This window comes from Pelecanus crispus, chromosome 2 (genome assembly GCF_030463565.1).
Source record: "Pelecanus crispus isolate bPelCri1 chromosome 2, bPelCri1.pri, whole genome shotgun sequence".
NCBI lineage: Eukaryota > Metazoa > Chordata > Aves > Pelecaniformes > Pelecanidae > Pelecanus > Pelecanus crispus.
This window is the reverse complement of record NC_134644.1, coordinates 52,142,261-52,162,057: the sequence shown is the minus strand read 5'-3', so window position 1 is coordinate 52,162,057 and position 19,797 is coordinate 52,142,261. Positions and strand designations below refer to the sequence as shown.

The window sequence follows — 19,797 nt, the reverse complement described above, 5'->3', positions numbered from 1 at the left end:
TACTTCAGTTCTCATGCCAACAGAAGGAAGGAGTTACTAATACAAACCGAAGCATCACCAACTTAATCCACAGCTGTACATGACGTTAAGATTTTTTTTTTACTTGGAAAAAAAAAAAAAAAAAAGTTTTTTCTTGTCACAAAACTGGATGACCAAACACCACCAATTAGGACTGTCAGGAAACCGACTCCTTCCACTGACTCGCAGTCCCATTCTTTTCTTCAACAACAACAACAACGACAAGAAGAAGCTTTTCTGTGTGGTTGCACTTACTGTCAAAGAATAATACAGCATCTGCAGAGGCGCTGTCCGCTCCCTCCTACCGAAGGAGGGGGAGTTACTGGAGCAAAGTAAGCATGAACTTTCACGTGAGGTAGATGAGCCTGTGGATGAAAAGTCTGCATTATAATGGGAGAGGAAGAAACAGCACTAATAAAAAGAAGCAGGACACCTCAGTTAGTGCCAGCAGGTCAGCACTCACTGAGGTTGGTTAGCTACAAAGCAAGCATCTATATGCTTGATACTATCCAAGCTGTCTTCCGACATGGAAGCCTACTTTAGCTAAGGCACGCTAACATCTGGGCACTCGCCTGCTCAGGCTTCCCACTTCTTTCCCAATAAAGCAGCGATCAGCCCAGAGAGCCCTCCAGCAAGAGAGGCGCGCGTTCTGCTGCGGGGCAGAGACGGGCCCCCGGCCACTGAAGAAAGCCGTGTCTTGTCTCCCATATTCCCCACTTCTCTCATCTTAGAAAGCAGCGTGGAATAGAACGGCGTGTCCGCCCTCAGCAGTCACTATGAGGGATGAGCCTTCCGATTGCAAAAGTGTTTGGCCATGAATCTGGGATACGAAGCTGCAGACAAGTTTTAACAGTAAGGCCAAACGCTGCCCCCCAGAATCGGCGGTGCCTGACCTAAGGGGGCAGCCAGATGCAGGAAAAGAGTTCGTGGCTGAATTCCAGGGCCTGAGGGCCCTACAACCCATTAACTGAAATCTCCATGCCGATGGTTTGTTTGTATTGGCTCTGTATATTAACGTATATTTTAGGAGAGTTAAAGGCTGTCACTACGCAATGCTAAAAACACAGAAGCCTGTATTTGAATAAATAGAGAAAGTAGGAGACAAGCACTCATCGTTCCAACAGCAAAAGTGTCATGAGTTATAAACAGAATTAGACAACTATTACTGCTCCTATAGAAAAGCTGTATTTAGTCCCTAGAGATGGGGACCTAACAGGACGATATCCAGACTCTGATTTTTCATCCTACCTTGCCTGGGACATCTGCAGGATTCATACCATCTCAAGCAGTACCAACAGCTCGGGCATTCCCACCGGAACAAGTCAGCAAATACGTACTCGGATTCGTTTGATTCCAGCTCGCGTGACTTGCTGACAGTCATACAGCTCAATTCTCTCCAAGTTGTGGCAGTTCTCCAGGTGTTCCAGAGTCACATCCGTGATGAGAAGACAGTTATCAAGCTCCAGTACCTGCAGCCTCTCGCGACCGCACGTACTGTTGCTCAGATGAAGAATCCCATCATCGGTGATCAATTCACAGTGAGATAAGCTCTAAAACAGAGAGGCAAAGAGTTAATGCCATCACTCCGTCCCAAGTTACTCTATCCCCTAAAGATCAGAAGTCCTCTTCAACCTCCTTCATTCTAGTGGTTAAACAGTTGCAAAGACCATACAGCCGAAATCCAGAAGAGTAAGTAACAAAAGGAACAGCTCTACCTAACAAAAGGCCTGTACTTTATTTTTAACTTGGCTTCCGAATGAGTGGAGTCCCAAAACAAGCATCACTGGCAAACTCCTCAGGCCCCTTTGCTCTCTATGAAAGTGGAAATTCTGTTCCAATTGTCACGCACCTCTGTTACCAATGGGTGCAAACAACACACGCACCGCACCAGAAACGGGAGACAACTTTAAAGGATGATCAAGAATGTACAGGAATAGATGAGGATCTACTGACAGGAGTTACTGTTTCACAGCTACCACGTTTTCATACATACCACCCAGGACCAAGCCTGTGCAAGTCCACATAGATAAAGAACAACCAGACTGGACTGATTTGCCAAAGAATGATTTCAGGAAAACTGTGAGCGCTCAGCACCCCAGGCTGTACATACAAGGAGTAATAAACTGCTTGTACAGCTGCAGGAGCAGGTATTTTCTGCAACAGTCAGCATAATAAACTAAAAAATTCTGCTCCTCTTCAGCATATTTTTTTTTTACTCCTTTGAATTTCAAAAGCATGGAAAAAGTTGCAGTTTCCTCGTTCCTTTAGGGAATTCATGACTTTTGGAGAAGCAATGATGATGACAACAACAGGAAACAGACTTTCCTTGGAGGAGGCTTAAAACCCACTTTTTGTCACCAGTGAAACAAACGCTCTCAAGTCTTCTGCACTAGGAAATGTGCAGGATCTATGAACTCTGCTACTGTTGCCCTGGGCTCTGAGCTAGCTCCTTGCTTCTGCTCAGCCCTGCGTCTTGCCCGCACTTGCATCTAAGTCTAATGGCGACTGGTTCTGAAGCAGCATTTCCTTGCCACAAGTATTTTTCAGACAGCAACTGATGAAGAAACAGTTGCGGCAATCCAAAAGCGCTTTTTAACTCGGCGGAAGCTAACAGTAGTGCTCAAAAGCACCTCCTGCCAATCATCTGAATCAAACACGTAATCCTTCCCTTCTCTTGGTACAACACATCTATCTACTTTTATTTCAGCCTGACAAGCCATCCTGAGGACCACCAACCCTGCCTTACCCTTATTTTACCTCAGCTAGAGTCACCAGCATTTCTTGCCTGCTACCAGACACACGGAGTCTGTCCTGCCCTTTAGAACAACTTGCCCCCCTCCCCATTTTTTCTCCTTTCCTGAACAGGATGAACAAGTAACCAGAGCAGAGGCTGGGAGACAGGTCTGCAACTCCCCTCGAGTCCGATGGCAGGCCACCCCGGCAGCTTCCCTTCGGCTCCAGCTGGCCCAATTTTACTCACGCACCCAGTGTGAGCAGCTGGCAGTGACTCCAAGCAACACCTCAACTAGTGCACGCTGCCTCCAAAAGGCAACAGAAATGAAGCGCTTGCCCCTATCAGCAGTGGTTTATCTTACGACATGTTTACATTCTGCAAGTCTATCGACTCTTTAAATACTTAAAGAGTTCTCTCCTATACCTGCTTTCTTCACGTACGTGTTCTGAGCGTTTGACTTGGCGCACAGCCTCGAAACAATCAGCAGTTGCAGGGTTAAAGAACATTTATAATAGACCTGCTGTTTCAAGGAAGGACAGGAGGTTATGTGAAGCTGTCGGCTACAGCAGCAGTCTGCTGGCTAATTAAGAGTTTTCCATCCCAGGAAGTAAGCAGCTTATAAAATCAGCTTTCCTGTGACACTGTATTTGGTACTGAAAGGACAATACAGGATGTACAGCTGAGTTCACAGAACTTTGTAAAACAAATATGCCAAATGGTACATACTTCGTATTAAACCACAGGATTTTTCTGACTTCACAAGCCTGTTAGAAAGTGTTAATAATGTGGAATTTTATGAAGACAATTGCTTGAAATCTTTAGAACAAAGAGATATGGTCAAATTCTTTTTTTTGTTAATACATACTAAATGCTGTGTATAAATCAACTATGGCATGATATACTGTGACAGTAACAAACAGTACGATCAACATAACTGAAGAATTCAGTTATCCTCTCATCTCCAGGAATAACATGAGTATTTCACAGTTTCTCTAATAATTTGAATGTACAATTATTACAACACTTTCACCAGAAATTACTTCTTAAGTCCAGTAAGTAACAAAAAGCATTTGAGTACTCTGATACTGATGAAGATGTAACAGTTGTTTATAATTGGTCTAACAGTGCTTTTGCTTATTTCCACTGTCTACTGAGTCTCCAAACACCAAGAAACATCAAAAGTCGATTCCTGCAAATCTGAAGTATTTGTTTAAACTGCAAATTTACCTAACCATATGCTAAAGCACAGCTACACAAGAGTTTACAGAACCATCAACAGTACGTGATTTCACGTTTGAAGTAGCAAGATTAGTTCACATAGGGTATTTGGCACCCGCTAGTCTGTTTTTTCTTTCCCTGTAATTCTCAGCCATCATTGTTCACTCACTGTCTTTGAGTATGTATCCTTCCTACACAAAGGATATACACATCAACAACAACAACAAAAAATCCATTTTTCTGGTTCCCTGAGAAAAGTTATGTTATTTTACCAATGCCACACCTTCCCCATCTGGGGGCTAAACACACAGAGGCCAGCAAACAGGAGCAGGTTGAGAAAAATATTTGAAAGTTATGAAGTTTTACGATATCTGATGAAACACTGGCAGAACCGGCACAAAAGATCTCTCGCAAGAACTGGTTACAGTTGGGATTACAATACGAGAACACATCTGTCGCAGAAGAACGGAAAGTGTCCCGTATCAATGGCTCCACATCTCCTGACAACTCGTTTGGCTTAACATGAAGAATTACGGTACAGATATTAGGTCAGACAATTAATGAGCAAAAATAAAAACCAACAACAATAAAAAATAGCGAACAAGCTCCTTTTTAAAAGCTCTCTCCTCATGTTGCTACCTTAGTAACACTGAGTAACGCTAACCAATCATAACACCATTTAATTAATGAAGCAGCAAGCCTTCCTTTAATCCCGTCTAAGAACAGATTATAAAGACACTTGTTCTCTCAGGTACGTTTGAAGGAGTACGTAACAAATCTACGCTTACGGGACAATTGGCTCTAAATACAGGAGCCTCTACTGTAAGGACAGTCTAGGAACTTTGGAATACCTTGACTGAGGAACATCCAAATTTCTGTCACCTGAAATTGTTTTTGGTGTTCTGAAAGATCTAAGCAACCAGCCCCTAAAAACCAGTTCTTTGAAATACAGCAAGCAGGGTACCCCACTGAAGGCATCTTAATCCTCTCCAATTATGTTCAGAAGGTCTAGGTCAAAAACCCTTCCATAATTTACTGTGTAAATGTAGTCCTTGGGAAAAACTGCTTGCATGCAAAAACTGATTACAGAGTGATTACATTTATCTTCACTGGGTGGTTTTGTTTATTCAATATTTGACTTAAAATGTCATAGTCCCTAAAAAAAACATTAGTGAACACTTAAAGAGTATCTATAAAGGTCTGAGTGTTTTAAGTTGCCTATGAAAAGTTTTATTTTAACTAAATAATCAAATCTGAAGGATGTTAACCATAAAATATAGGCTTTCTGGTTATTACTCACTGATTAGGTAATATTTTTTAAACACATAATGCATGTAAATATTTTAAGAGTAATCTGCTTCTTTTAGAATACTTATGAAACTTTCATGTATTTTGCATGGTATCATACTACATCAGGAACTTTTTCTAGATCCAGAGTAAACAGCCTGGTTTTATATTGAAGGAGTTGTGTATGTGTGTGGTTTTGGCGGTAGGTATTAAAAAGTTACACTTACCAATGCTTGTAGCTTAGGACAGTGTATAGAAAGTTGTATCAATGTGCTGTCAGTTATCTAGAAATAAGAGAAACCAAACAACCATAAGCAACAGACAGTAGGAGGGCCAGCCCTCAAATAGGATCTCTCTTTCTCTACCAGATGAAGGTTCTGGAAAACACCCCATCACCTGCTGCTCTTCACATATCTCCCTAGATAGAATTTCCCTATAATTATTTTTATTTACTATCATAAACACAGCACTATTAATAAAAACCAAAGCACATTTAACTGAAAGTGCTAATGTTCTCATTGGCACTGCACTCTTACACTGGACGTTCAAAATTCCTTTTCATGTTAAATCTCACCAAAACGCATTCTTCCAAGTCCATCTTCTCCAGCTCGTGGCAATTCTAAAATAAACAAATAAGCAGATAAACAAAAGACAAAATAAAATGACATATAGACATAAAATCACGCACAGGGCTAGTAATATGGGAAAGCACAGCTGCCGAGAGGAAATTGTGGGCTAAATCCCTTCAAGTATTTGATCACCATCAAAGGACAAAAAATGGTAAAAAAAAAAAAAAAAAAAAAAATCCCCAAGCAACACACCACCACCTCCTCCCCAGACCTCTACATCTGCAGCCTTTCTCTTACGAAGTGAAGTTTCTCCTCCTTGCCCTGTAAGGTTTGGAACAGTATATGTGTGATCAGTACTCACTCACGCCTGCTTCCCTTCCCCGTCTTGGGCTCAATTTCAATTCAAACCTCTGGCATTTACAGCCTGTGCGCTAAAGCTAACTAATCTGCGTACAGACGAATCCAACTTCTGCGTATTATCAACTCGCACCAAACCAATCTGAAACAGAGTTAAGCCTGTGAAACATCTCTCTTCACCATCATACTTTAGAAAGCAACCTTAAAAACAATTTGCTTTGCTAATGAATGCTGAAAATATTAAAATAGGGTCCACTTCAAGGCTGGGAGAAAGCTGCACTTCACATTTATACAAGCAATTTTCCTAATATTCCAAGAGATCCCTTGCAAGCTTTTAGAAGCGCTTTCAATGACTGATCATGACTAATTTCAAGAAAATGATGTAACCTTGTGACTTCACAGCAGACCACATGGTGCCACGGCTCAGCCCAAACCCCAAACTCTCTTATTTACAGGCATATGAAAAAAAAAGGTTTAACTTGCAGCTCCCAGAAGCGGGCTTGAGGTGACTACTGAAAGCCCAAGGCTATAGTGCTGCATGGCTAGAAAACCACTCTGTTAAACCACTGTGGCTAGAAAAAACACCCCTTTCATTCACACTAAATATCAGTACTGTAAATGAATCCTGTTTACAAAGCATTATTTTTGTGTTCAGATTTCCTAAACCAGCAAGCATACAAGTCTAACTTGAAGCATTTTACACACCCGATAGGCTTACTTTACATATTTACAGCATGAATCGGGGCACAAATGCTTATCGTTTATAATGTATAATGTAAGTATTTTTGTAACTTAAAGGTATGCTCAGAATAATCTATTATATGGTGATTTTGGGGGTGTAAATATCACAAGGGTATGCGTTATCTTTATAGGGGAAATTTGGCTAGAATACATAACACAAGTTTAGAATTATGTTAAGCATAATAAATCCAACTGAAACATACTTAAAAAAGAGAGGGAAAAAGTGAAAAACGCAATGATAGATGGCAAAACAGATCAAACTGCAGCTCTAAGTATAATCCAGAAATAAAATCACTTCTTAGTCCCCTCCTCCACTGGGTTCTTCCTACTTTATTTTTCTTCTTCTCATATTCCTTCCCGGCAGGACTACATCAATTCACAGCTGCTCAACAGCAATGAAAACAAGGCGAGCTCTAACCTTCTGAAATGACCCTTACCCGTGCCAAAAGGGTGAAACCAGCATCTGTAAGATATGAACATCTTGCAGCTTCCAAAATCCTGGAAAAGTTTTAAATGTTAAAGAAAACATTAACATAGAGAAAAGCAAATGCGTTTGAGATACAAATTGATTTTCTGCAACTTAAAGGTCTCAACAGCAAATGTATACATATGCCTATTTTTCACAGTAATTTGCAATTAAAAAGCACTAGGCAGACTTTGGATCCAGTTTATGAGAAGGTTCTAATAGTGACAGAACACATAAAGCTCAATCCTCAAATCTTCTCAACATTTAGTGGAAAAAATTATACATAATTATAGGCATTTTGACCTCTTATTTCATTAAGACAGCATAATGCTCAAGTTTTCTCATGTGTTATCTGAGGAAAGATATGGGAGAATAAACCCTGAGTTAGCAAAAATGCAGATGAAGCCTGCATCTAAAACCTGTTATCTAAACACAGGATGTTGGGAAGCCACAAAACTGAGAAACTGCTTACTAGAAATTCACTCAGAACCTCTGCATGAAGTACAGTGAAGCAAGTTACCAGAAAGCAAGGAACTTATATTTTCCAAGCCCGCATGAAAAACAATAAACTACACCAACACAGTGTTAAAGAAAGTAACCCAGTGTTTTGGAAAGATAAACCTAACACTCTTTTGAGAGGTACTGGGAAGCAGTACTGACAAAAAAAAGGTCAACTGCCCCAAATAGCACTACTAGTAGATAGAACCGGCCTCCATCCCGTAACTGTTTGAGTTTGGGTTTTGGGGTTTTTTTTGTAGTTTTCTTTTTCTTTTTTTTTTTTTTTTTTCTCAATGAGCACTTTTTACTTTGCAGGTGAAGTATCAAAATGAATAAGGGGAAACCACAGCACTGTGCAATGAGAAGCACAAACTAAGTGCAACTTACCCACCCAGCACAGCAAACGCTACTTCTATACTGGGCTTGGTGGGGGAGGAAGCAGGGCAAGATGGACAACAGCACCTCTTGCTGTGGTAACACTTAGAGGCATCTAAATCCTTCCACTGGTTTAAGAGGTCATTAGAAAGCACCCTCTTTATGGATAAAGCGCAAAGGGAAAAGCCATGCTGTGTGCACGAGAAAAATACAACCCCACCACAGTACAGGATGTGGGGCTCTGACTATGACTTTGCTAGATGAACCTCTTCCAAACCCAAAGCAAGAGCGCAGCTGAGTTTAGAAGTAAGCAGCCCCCCCCAGGCTACACCCTTGATAATCATTTCCAGAGTGCCAGTCCTCAACAAGGTTCAGAAGTATGATGGAAACTCAAGAGCAGCCAACAGAGAGGTGGCAAGACAGGTACTGCTTTCCAAATGGATGGTTGTAACACCTCCGGATTTTCTTTCTGGGCTCATATTTGGGAACTTTGTGCCCTTCCATCAAGGGCAGTTAGCAACCTACCATAAAATACTCTCAGCTACTCTGAAAATTACCTAGGATGCTGGATAGGGAAAGGGAAAAAAGCCACCACCACCACAAAAAAACCCCATGATTCAGGTCACATTTGTTACCCTTTACCTCATTTACTTGCTTTCAACCCTATCTACACTTACCACCATTGGATCACCAATGCCATTACATTTCTGACTTCAAAGGGGGCGGCGGGGGCGCAGCAAGGGCCCTGCCGCTCCAGCCCCACACCTCCCCCTTAACCTTCCTGTCCAAAATCCTCTGTGAATTTCTTCACCTTCAGGAGATCATCAGCATTCACGGTGGGGTGGGTGGTGGCCACCACACTTATACCCGCAGTGTGCAAAATAGCGGGGATGCTACTTACTATACATCTGGATGAAAATAAGAATATGGAAACAGGGGAGTAAGAAACCAGAAGACTAGCAGCTCTAGCTTTCCTGAAATTGGGTGTGCAGTCAGTTCAGCAAAGCAGAATGAGGAGAGTGAGCTATATATACACACACACTGCATCAATCAGGTCCCTGTATGGAAAGCAGGCAGGAAGGCACTGATCAGCATGAACATGAGCGAAGTTCTAATTTTTCTAATTAAGTACAATCACTAAAACAAAGCAGAGGGCTCTTTTTTTTTTTTTTTTTTTTTTTTCCAGATACAGCTGACATTTATTTCCCATCCAGTGATTCGGGACAAAGTAAGTAGCATAGGAGCTGATGAGGCAAAATGACATCTCAGAGCAGATTCCCCACTCTTATACAGCAGTGTTCTCTGAGCCGGACCTCACAGTTGCATTTGTTGTCTACAGATGACTTCTGGGCACACCTGGAGTGTCTCTGCACACAGTACCTCCCTACTCCTGTTGAATTAGCAGCAGGTGGGAGAGAACATTGGTAGGGTTAAAGGCAATATGACCCTAATTTTCACAGCCCCACCTAGACAAAGACATTCATGGTTCATGGCTGCTTTTCTCGACAAGCCTCACCAAAACACCTACTAGTATTTTAACACTAAAAAGTGCTAAAAAAGAAAAACAGAGAAGGTATCAAGCACTTAAATGAACAGATATAAAAAGGGATGAGGAGGCAGCTAAATGTAGCGGGGGGAAACAGCTGAAGGGAGTTGGTCAAGCTTAGGATTTCTTTTCAAGGAGGTGTCATTTGCTAGCGGTAACAGCTGCAGAACATAGCGATACCATGGAAAGCAGCACAGCAGGACATCCAAGACCCCGAAGTGAAGTAGCACAGCACAGAAAGTACTCAAAAGCTTCCTAACAGGGCCAGCACATCCAACAGAGGCAGGAGACTTTTCTTGCATACTCGGCACCGAAATATTCAGAAGGTACAAATGTGTGGAATTACATTTCCCTTTGATTTCCAACATAATTTTTATCAAGGACTTCCCATACATGATCCCAAAAGTCCAGATGTAACCAGCTGTATCATCCGTCTTTCCATCACACGCTCCTCTGCAGTAATCACTGCAAAGGGTCATTTTTTTTTCCTTATACTCTTCCTCACTAAGGGAGAAGAACGGCAGACGCCTTCCCCCTCGTGGCACAGACAGGGGCTAACAGTTTACCTACCAAAGTCAAAACAATTCCTGCCACAGTTGTATTGCCCTTGGAAAGAACTGCACAACTAATAGCACTTTAGACGCCCTTTTCTTTCCAATCTGAGCTGTGAATTGAGAGAATGAGAGAAATCGTGCAAAAAGACCAGTAATCACAGCACAGCTGTCTAAGGAACACAATTGTGTCAGAAGACTCCTCAGCCCCAAACACAGGCACACGTAAGCTCTTGTAAGTATGAACCACTGCATGAAGGGGACTGCCACTCTGGAGTTGTCTTAAGGACAGGTTTTCTACAGTAACAAAAGCTCTTTTTCACTCAATCAGCTAAAGGAACACTGCATGTCAGCATATTGCATGCTGGCATTTGAATGTAGCTTCCCCTAATTTTTACAATCTACTTTCCTCCGTTTATCTGTGATTGAAGTATAAGAAGTTGTGGCTCCTGCACATTCCTGTCATAAATGGCAATTTAGTGTCATCCAAAAATATTTTGTTCTGATTTAATTTACATTAAAATTCGACCTTACAAGAAGTATTATGCGTCCCTACAACCAGAGATCTGCTGCATGACTGAGCTTCATCATTAAAGCTGAAGCTGACCCCACTTCTGAGAATACCACCAAAATGCATGTTAGCGCAAATTACATCATTGTAAAAGTTTATGTTATTTTTAACTGACAAGCCCCTATTACTCAAAACGTATCCCATAAATATCAGTCCTCAGTGCTTGCAGAGACATTAGCACACTCCATATCAGAGTTTAAGAATGCCAGGATATACTGCAGAGCACATTAGAAACACATTTATAGTAACATCTGTAAATACAACACTCAGGTATGATTTAGCTATTTTTTTTTTTTGCAAAACAAACAACTGCATAAAACCACCTCAGAGTACAAACATCACAAGACACAACACAACTACAGAAGTTTTTACCTTTTAAAAAAATAATGGGCTTTATATCTTCTTTTCTTCTGGCTTGTAATTAGTACCTAAAATATTTAGCTAGAAGCACAAAATTGAACTGCTAGGTTCAACGCGTTTTATTTGTCATATATTAATTCTTGTTTTTCCAGTATATAGTGGACTACATTCATATGCAAGCCTCAAGTGTATTTCCAGCTGGTACTTCTAACTTAATATTTTGATTGCAAAGATAACACAGACAACACAGAGCTAAATCAAACCTGCAGATACCAGCTGATTATCTTCAGAAGTGAATTTCTTAGACCAGGCCAGTAACTACATGACATACTCACGACACGCTCATGACATACTCACTTCAGCCTTGGACAGTTTAGACCAAGTGCTGTGAGAGAAGCATCTGTAAGGTTGCTACAGCCTGAAACACAGAGCGACTGAAGTCTATGACATCCTCTACAGATTTTTACAATGCCTTCATCTGAAATTTGCTGCAACACAGAAGAAGGCTGAAGTTACTTCGTTATCAAGTAATCAGCTAAGAACAAAAATCAAGTCATGCTACTGAACTGTTAGTGTCACACTGTATATAACCATGGCAACCTCGGGATTTTCAACCAAAAAATACCGTCGTGAAACCATGCTCATTGATAACACTGAAGATAATCACAGTTCCTCCTTATCTATGTATTTTTCCACAGATCTTGAGGACTGCTCAAAGGCATTCTGAGGCACAGCGGGAGAGTTGTTTGTTGTTGTCTTCCTCTTCACTTTTGCTTTATAATTTTCACTTTTTTTTTTTTAAATTGTAGTTGTCATTGTGTGAAATAGCTTGCTGCTTACGTTTGTAGAGTTCAGGTCTTTCATTCCAGTGACTGTGTATGTTCAGGAACAGTGCAAAAGAGAGCTTAAAGCTTGACAGCAGGAGAGCTAACTACCTATTTTGCACTGGAATAGTAGAACCCAGCAGTAAAAAACCTTCACCTCCAGATAATTTTCAAAGCAAGAGTTACAGGTAAACAATTACTTATAATCCCTTATTTACGCAAGACAAATGTAAAAGCCAGGTTTGCCCTACCCTATACAGTTGTCTTTAGCTGAAAAATTTAACTCAAAAGAGGATTTCTCATTTCTCAAAATTGTTTTGTACTAGATATTCTGAAAAAAGTAACTACATTTGGAATATGAATAAACAAGTTTTCTCTCTGAAACTGGAACTATATGCAGCTGCACACACAATAGCAACAGGAACCAGGGTATTGGGTATGTGTGCAAATATTATTTTGTTTACAGGTCTTCTATGCTCAAAAAAGTATTCTCTCTTCCTCCCACTCCTACCTCCAAGAACTTAATTTTTCTGCTGAATGATTAATCCTTCATGGTGAAACAGGTTATTTTATTTCCTGGCCTAACATTACTCTTCCAATGATAACAAAGACCTCTACTGTATTTTGAATTGAAAACACACATTCCTTTTATAAGCCGCTCAACTAGGTATGCTAATACTACTATACCATATTTCAGAGGCTATTACCACAAACACTACCTTTCATAGATGAAAACAGGATGAGAAATAGCAGCATCTCAGCACAAAGTGAGATCACCTTATGCCCCCTCCCCCAACCCAGCACTTTTTAATATCAGTAGTTTAAATTTGCAAATTGTTCTGTCAAATAAAAATTATTCCAGACAGAAGACAAGAAGTCTTGTCTTCTTTTTGTGGATTCAGAAGGGTTTCCATCTTCTACAGGTAAGAAGATATTTTCTGGAACTGTTTTGTTCCCTTTGACAGATACTCATGACACTATTATTGGGAAAACGAACTATTTTGGAGGTAAGGACTATGTAAAATTTATGCTGTTGCTGGACATGGACAAAACCCTCAAGTCGTATATGAAAATTTTCCATTCTGAAACTGCTTGTGATTTCAGTGCCTACATCCCTCTCAGGAAAGAAAAGTGCTCAAAAAATGCCTGCAAGTCCCCAGTTTCTACATTCTAAAGATGGTACCTTTCAGATACGCAGTTTCCAGAGTTCATGTCAGTTCATTCCATAGCTGCTGGAGCTGGCCTGGTATTTTACAAGGTCCATAAAGCAGAGCCACGAGAATTAAAGCGTGGATCATATAAAGCACAGAGACACCTGCTGTGCAAAAATCAGTGCTAGCCCTCTGATCATAAAGAGCCTGGCTGCTTCTGGAAGCATGCTTCTACGCCACAGCCAGCAGGACACATCTCCAGCGAAATAAAGCTTTAAAGTACACTTAACTAGGTAGGACACTCAAAAAATTCAAAGGGAAAAATACTTTAACTCATGAGGGGTTTTTTTGGTACTTAATATCTACATGACAACAAACATACCGGCCAAGGGAAAGGTCTGGTACACTTTTATGCCAATGCCCCTTTTAAACGGGAGAGGTCATAACTGATTGTCATCAGACCTCTTGAGGGCCTTCCACAAAAATAATCAGAAAAGGCTGGCCTTGATATATCTCATTAGTCTCAGGTAAAACACAACGGAAAAAGAATTTTGGAGGAGGACAGCAGCAAAAGGAAGAGTGAAAGGAGAAGAAATTATGTACTGACTTTATTTATTTAAGTGTGGTTCTGACCAGAAGAAGGAACTTCCTTTCATTCCCATTATCTTTAGGTGCCCAACTTCAGTGGGCATCTAAATTCAAACTGAAAAATCTGATAATTCTCTTTCACTAAACATCTGGCTCATGGAAGCTCAAGCTTTGTATTCATCTTGTTCTTAATTTCTGCAATTTTTAATGTAACTTTTAATAATCCCTAACACTCCAAAATGTTCAACACTTTAAAGAAATCTATTAGGTCCAAAAATTTTCATCCAATCTTAATAAAAAGTGGTTCCATGCCACATTTGTTAAGGAATAATGTGTAAAACAGATTTGAAAGTTTTAGCCCAAGCAGATTTTATGATACCTTCTAGCAATAAAACTGTAGAAAACTTTCAAAAACAACAACAAAAAAAAAATCTAACTTCATTATGCAAATCTGCATGACTGAAACACTGAAATTCTAATTTATTTCACTATTTTCTAAGGCTTATTTACAGACAAAGAATGATTTAAAAACATTTAAAATCTAAAAGGAGATCTTTCCTATTCCTAGAAAGTCACATCAGAAACAACAAAAAAGCAAATATAAAATAGAGCAAATCTAAGTTTTGTGTACCCTCTAGGTAGAATTAAAAGTACATGAATGATTCCCAGTCATTTCATTACAAATGAACGTGTTCTTCCATTACTATTGAAAAGGCATGCCTTTCTCCTGCTACCTAGATGGTGCCGAGTCATCTGATGTTATGACGCCATTACATTTTACTCTCAATTATGTAGCCCAGAATATGGTTTCTGCTCAATTAGAAACCTTAAAATTATGAATAGACCAAAATGTTTGACCTTAATGGATGGGAGAACAAGAACTACATCTGTAAAACTGCATGGTTTAGTGCATACACAGTTCAAGAGATTTGAATGAATGCAGTTAATTCTTACTGTAGAGCTTGCTGCAGTTAAAAGATGTAATGAGGGGAAAAAAAATAACACAATACTTCAAATCCACACTATCCAAGCTATAGAAACAGCCAGCTCATTTAAGACCTCTATTCCACACAAAATTCTGTAAACTGCAGAGATGTACTATTTGAATTATTGAAGTGTGTAGCAGATCAATTCCTTAGCATTCAAAAATGGTTTATGATTCTTAGAGAATGTATCTTTTGAAGCTTCAAATACTTACTGTACAGGACTGCAAATTCAGGATTACAAGTTCATGACAGTGATTTTGAATGTGTTTCAATGCTTCATCTTCTAACTGTATTTAACAATTAAATCGGACAAAGAAAAAAGAAATTAAAAGCAAAGCAAAGCAGCCCAAAGAATGTACACATCTTGTAATACTGAACAAAAGACTATAATAAAACCAGTATTTTTTAATTCATGGAGATTTCAAAAACCCAAAATAAAATTTTATTCCTAAAGGATCACCCAAGCAGTTATGTACCTGTGTGCAACCTCTAAGAAATAGAGCTTTTAGTCCACTACACCCTTTCACCAGTGCTTCAATACCATCCTTCGTAATCTGATCACACCAGGAAAGATTCAAATGTTCCAGATTTCTGCAACCCTCACTGGGAGAATTAAAAAAATACATAAAGTTAAATCCAGCCTTCAAATAGTCATAACAGTGGGAAACCCAAATTAAACACACTGTTAGAAATTAATGATAGCCAGTGGACTGTGCCAGGCCTCCACAGAAAAGTCATGAGAAAAGACCACACACAAACATCATAGTCTACACCCAAGAAGTGCTAGATATAGGATATAGTCAGCGCTGATATACAGTATTAAGGTTCAGCAATGATTTTTTTTAACTTTGTTACATGTTGAACAGCTCTTTAAACACTTTTCTTTAACACAAAACACTGAATCTTCTTACCTTAAGCCTTTCAAAGAGCTGTTTGTGATGGCTACGCAAGATGTCAGATCCAGATGTTTCAGCTTGGAACAGAATCTGCTAAGACTGTAACACGTGCTGCAAAACAGCAGACACACTAAAAATACCTTCAGCTACTTCTTTTTCCAAATTTTCCCATCCAACAAAAAACCTCTTTGACTTACCTGTCAGTGATTTTTGTGCACCCATTTAGATTTAAGTGTTCGATGTTTCTACAGTTCTGTGCAAAGGTCCTAAAACAGCAACAAAAAGCTGGAGAATTAATATGTCACAAGTTGTAATACAGTCACTAGAGTGCGCTCTGTCCCCTACCTCCTTCCACCTCAGTCAAAAAGCTTAATCTTCAAGCCACAGAGTAATTACAAAGTACATCTCAAATACATCTGTCTCAGTAGTTGCTTTTTCCTTTTGCTACTGCAAATTTCTGCCTTAGGTAACTCCTGAAACCAAGTGTTGTTCCTCTCTCAAATACCACTTGAGCATGGTGTTTATTTCTGTCATACATAAGCCAGAACTGACTTGCTTCAAATGCCTTAACTAAAAACATTAAGGGCGTAAACAGAAGGGTTTAAATATCACCTCAGTTAAATATTAAGCTGCTGGTGAGAGTTTCTGCACATCTCATTACTGAAGCCTTTGTAAGTCTGATGAAGGAGCTCACTCCCACATCAAATGAAAAGGAACATACATTGTGCAATACAGAAGTGGGACCTAAGCCTATCAGACTGCAAATAGAAAGCCCCGTGGGTTGCAAATTAGTTATTTATGATTTTAATTTTTAAAATGCATCTGTGTGCACTACTGGTATGAACTCTAAGGGTGACTGGAGCTATTATACTGTTAAAAGCTTGTACATATCATTATACTAATTACCCAGAAGAAATACATAAACTTTCTTTTCATCTCTGCAGAGTAATATTTACAGCTGTGTTGCATTTCAGAACACTGTTTTTATGCCCATGTTTCCTCCAACTGCATGGATTTTATTGGCAGGGGTGGAGGAAACACACAAAAACAGTTTTGTCTGGAGGCTTGCCGTGGTTAACAGATCCGACTACACACTCAGCTGGTAACAACTTCCTGGCTCTCCAGTGTGGATTGAAAACAATGGAAAAAAAACAGCAAGCAGTTATACTGGTGAGAGTTTCCACTTGAATTCTCAAAACAGCTATTCCAAAATTCATGTACTGGAGGGAGATTTACAATCGAGACACTCTTCAAATCACTTGGAAAGACGCTACACACTATAATAACTTGCAGGAACAGCAAACTGCCTCTGAGATTCAAGCATGGGGCATGTCCTGACAGAGCTGCCACAAATATTCAGTACTTACATAGTCAATACCTACTTTGATAATAGGCTATTTTTAAACAAAAGTTGATGCAGATGAAGGGTAAATACAGAAATTAGTACAAAACTAATGGATCTGGAAACAACTCATCAAAAAAAGCCTGATAAGAAAAAGTCACTTTCAGAACAAGTATGTGAAAATTAATGCCACCTTTCTCATGCCAATGTTTTGAAAGTCTTAAAGCTGACGCATTTTATCGTTCACTTGGTATTTTCAATATTAACCTGCTTATATTTCAGAGGTAAACCATCTTCTTGGACGCCACCATGTGCACCAGTTAGTTGTTACGGATGCACGTGTGAATACTGGTAAGATGTTGGTAGCCAGTCTCAGCTAAGCCTCTCCTTTTACCTGCTAGCGTGACTAGCTGTATCATCCCTGCAATGTATACATCCTACACGCTGAACTGCTGTATACTTATTTATGTATCTGTTTACTAAATTTACCGCTATTTAAAAATACCCCATCCATCCCCCTCTTCTCATATGCCACTAATACCTGAACCCACTTAAAATTTTTGGTCCTATTCACAACCCTCACTGCAGTCCCCTTAGCGTCCTGAAAAGCACAGCTGGGAGCCTAAACCAGATGTGAAAATGGAGTTACTGGGGGGAAAACTGTTACCTACCTTTCTCCCTACACCCTTCTCATCGCCTTCCCTGCTACCTCCTGCCCATGGTAGGTGCTACCTCTCTCTGAGCCTGCCTTCCCCCTCTCCTCCACTTCTGCTACTGCCTTCCCCGCTTCCCGACACAGGGACTGGTGGCGTGAATGCTCCGGGAACTTGGAGGAGCACTGCAGAAAGCTGACTCTGGTTGGGGCTACCTCTTTTTTGACAGCGGTCGCCAGTAAACTGAGAGATGGAAATAACACTAAGGAGGCAAGACTGCCTGAAGGTGGCAACGCAGCAAGGAGCAGTTAGGGAGATGTCCTAGAGGCAAGGAAAGCTCTGGGTCCAAAGCTAGGATGCCCATTTGGGTTACTAAAGCAATCTATTGCTTAACTAGTTGCTGGATGATTTTACTCTAGAGAGAGACAAAAAAAATCAGTGAATTAGACTGGCTTATAAATTTTAGAAAGAGCTAAAGGTCACAAGACACTAACTTAATGCCCACTGCTTAACAAAAATCTTTGTGCTTTTATTTGCTACCTAAGAATGGCCACGCTATGTCAGACTGACACCCAGCCCAGTCTCCTGTGACAGCGGAGGAAAGCGTAACAGCAAAAAGCCATACCCCGAGGCTTCCTCCAAATATTCTTTGAGCCCTGAAGTACTTGTAGCTCAGGGACCCTTCAGGTGGAGGTAGGATCTTTGGGTTTAAATACTCAGAGAAATATCCACAGAGGAATCTGGCTAAACAGTTTGCACATAGAAAAATCTTACATGGATTCAAACTATCTTCCGGGAACAAATTGCACAGCTCAATTTATATACTGTGTAACGAAGGGTCACTGTCTCTGTTTAGAGATTCCTGAGATGTTCCTGTTGCCTGCCTGTTCTTATATTACAGCAAGAAGAGAATCCCAGGCCTTTCCCAATTTTGCAGGCACTCAATCGAACCAGTCTTTATTCCTTCTCCCATTGCTAGTGTCACCTCTTGTCCAGACTAGAATATAAACTATAAACTGACTGACTACTAATCATCATGAAATTAATATTGTAGGATGCCAGAGTATAGGTCTGAAATAATTTTAACTGCTTGAAAATGGAGAGATATCAACATAATACTAATGAAAGAAAAAGACACATTTCTGAAACGCACAGTTCTCATTTCTGAGTTAATTTCTGGAAAAGAACAGTAGCTATACTTTGATCTCAAAATGACATCTCATTTAGTCATTATTAAGGTACTCAGTACTTACTTGAGTATCCCATTTTGGTCATTAGTACTTAGAAATCCAAACAAATGTAACAATAATTGCTTTTGGTCCAGACATTAGGAAATAAGCAATGTCTCAATCTAGGACTCTACTTACTTTAAAGAGGAGTCTCCAACACCAAGACATCCTCTCAGACTAAGTTGTCTCAGGAACCCACCACACCTTTTCGATATATTTTCCACAACACGACCCTTAAAGAAAAGGAAGATTTTGTTTTATTCTGACATAACATTCTAACCAAATAAAAAGCGCCGGGAGTAAAGACCAGCCCCAGCTATACCCCATCAGAACTACACCTCTTTGAATTTCTTTTGCTTCCGAAAGAAAAAACTGTTACTTGTTGATAATCTCCACTCACACTGAAGTGCTATTCAATTCAACCTTTAGTTTCCTCTTCCTTTTTCTCAGTCTATCACACAAGGCTCAACTTTTTGTCTCAGCAAAACCTACCCATTAAGACTGCTAAAATGTTCTTCAAGTTTTGTCAGATGTGTAAGGAATCCTTTTATTTACATCCTGAAAGCACATTTTGCGATACATTAGGAGTAAGTGGAATGGCACAGTACTTCTAATATTCAATCTGAAAGTAGCATTATGGAAAAATGTTATTTAAACTACAGTAAAAATATACTTTTTTTTTTTTTACTTCTTTTTTTGGTAGGAAAAACAAGATAAGATAGCAAAAAGCAGGTGGCCAATGCAAAAACTGACTAGACATCACACTGTGTCTAATTTTAGGGAGGTAAGGTAAAAGAAATCACCACTGATCATTTAAGAAACAAGACTAATACCTAA

General features: G+C 39.8%; 1 protein-coding gene across 1 annotated transcript; it reads right to left on the bottom strand.

The window, feature by feature from the left end:
* Window positions 1-275: 275 nt before the first annotated feature.
* On the bottom strand, window positions 276-15,958 carry FBXL2 (F-box and leucine rich repeat protein 2). The gene is made up of 10 exons (XM_075705538.1): window positions 15,934-15,958; window positions 15,752-15,866; window positions 15,317-15,443; window positions 15,053-15,127; window positions 11,649-11,779; window positions 7,362-7,422; window positions 5,832-5,876; window positions 5,485-5,541; window positions 1,356-1,568; window positions 276-383 (listed from the first exon to the last, which is right to left on the bottom strand). The coding sequence occupies exons 1-10, from the start codon at window positions 15,956-15,958 to the stop codon at window positions 276-278; spliced, it is 957 nt and encodes a 318-aa protein (XP_075561653.1).
* Between the last annotated feature and the right edge of the window lie 3,839 nt (window positions 15,959-19,797).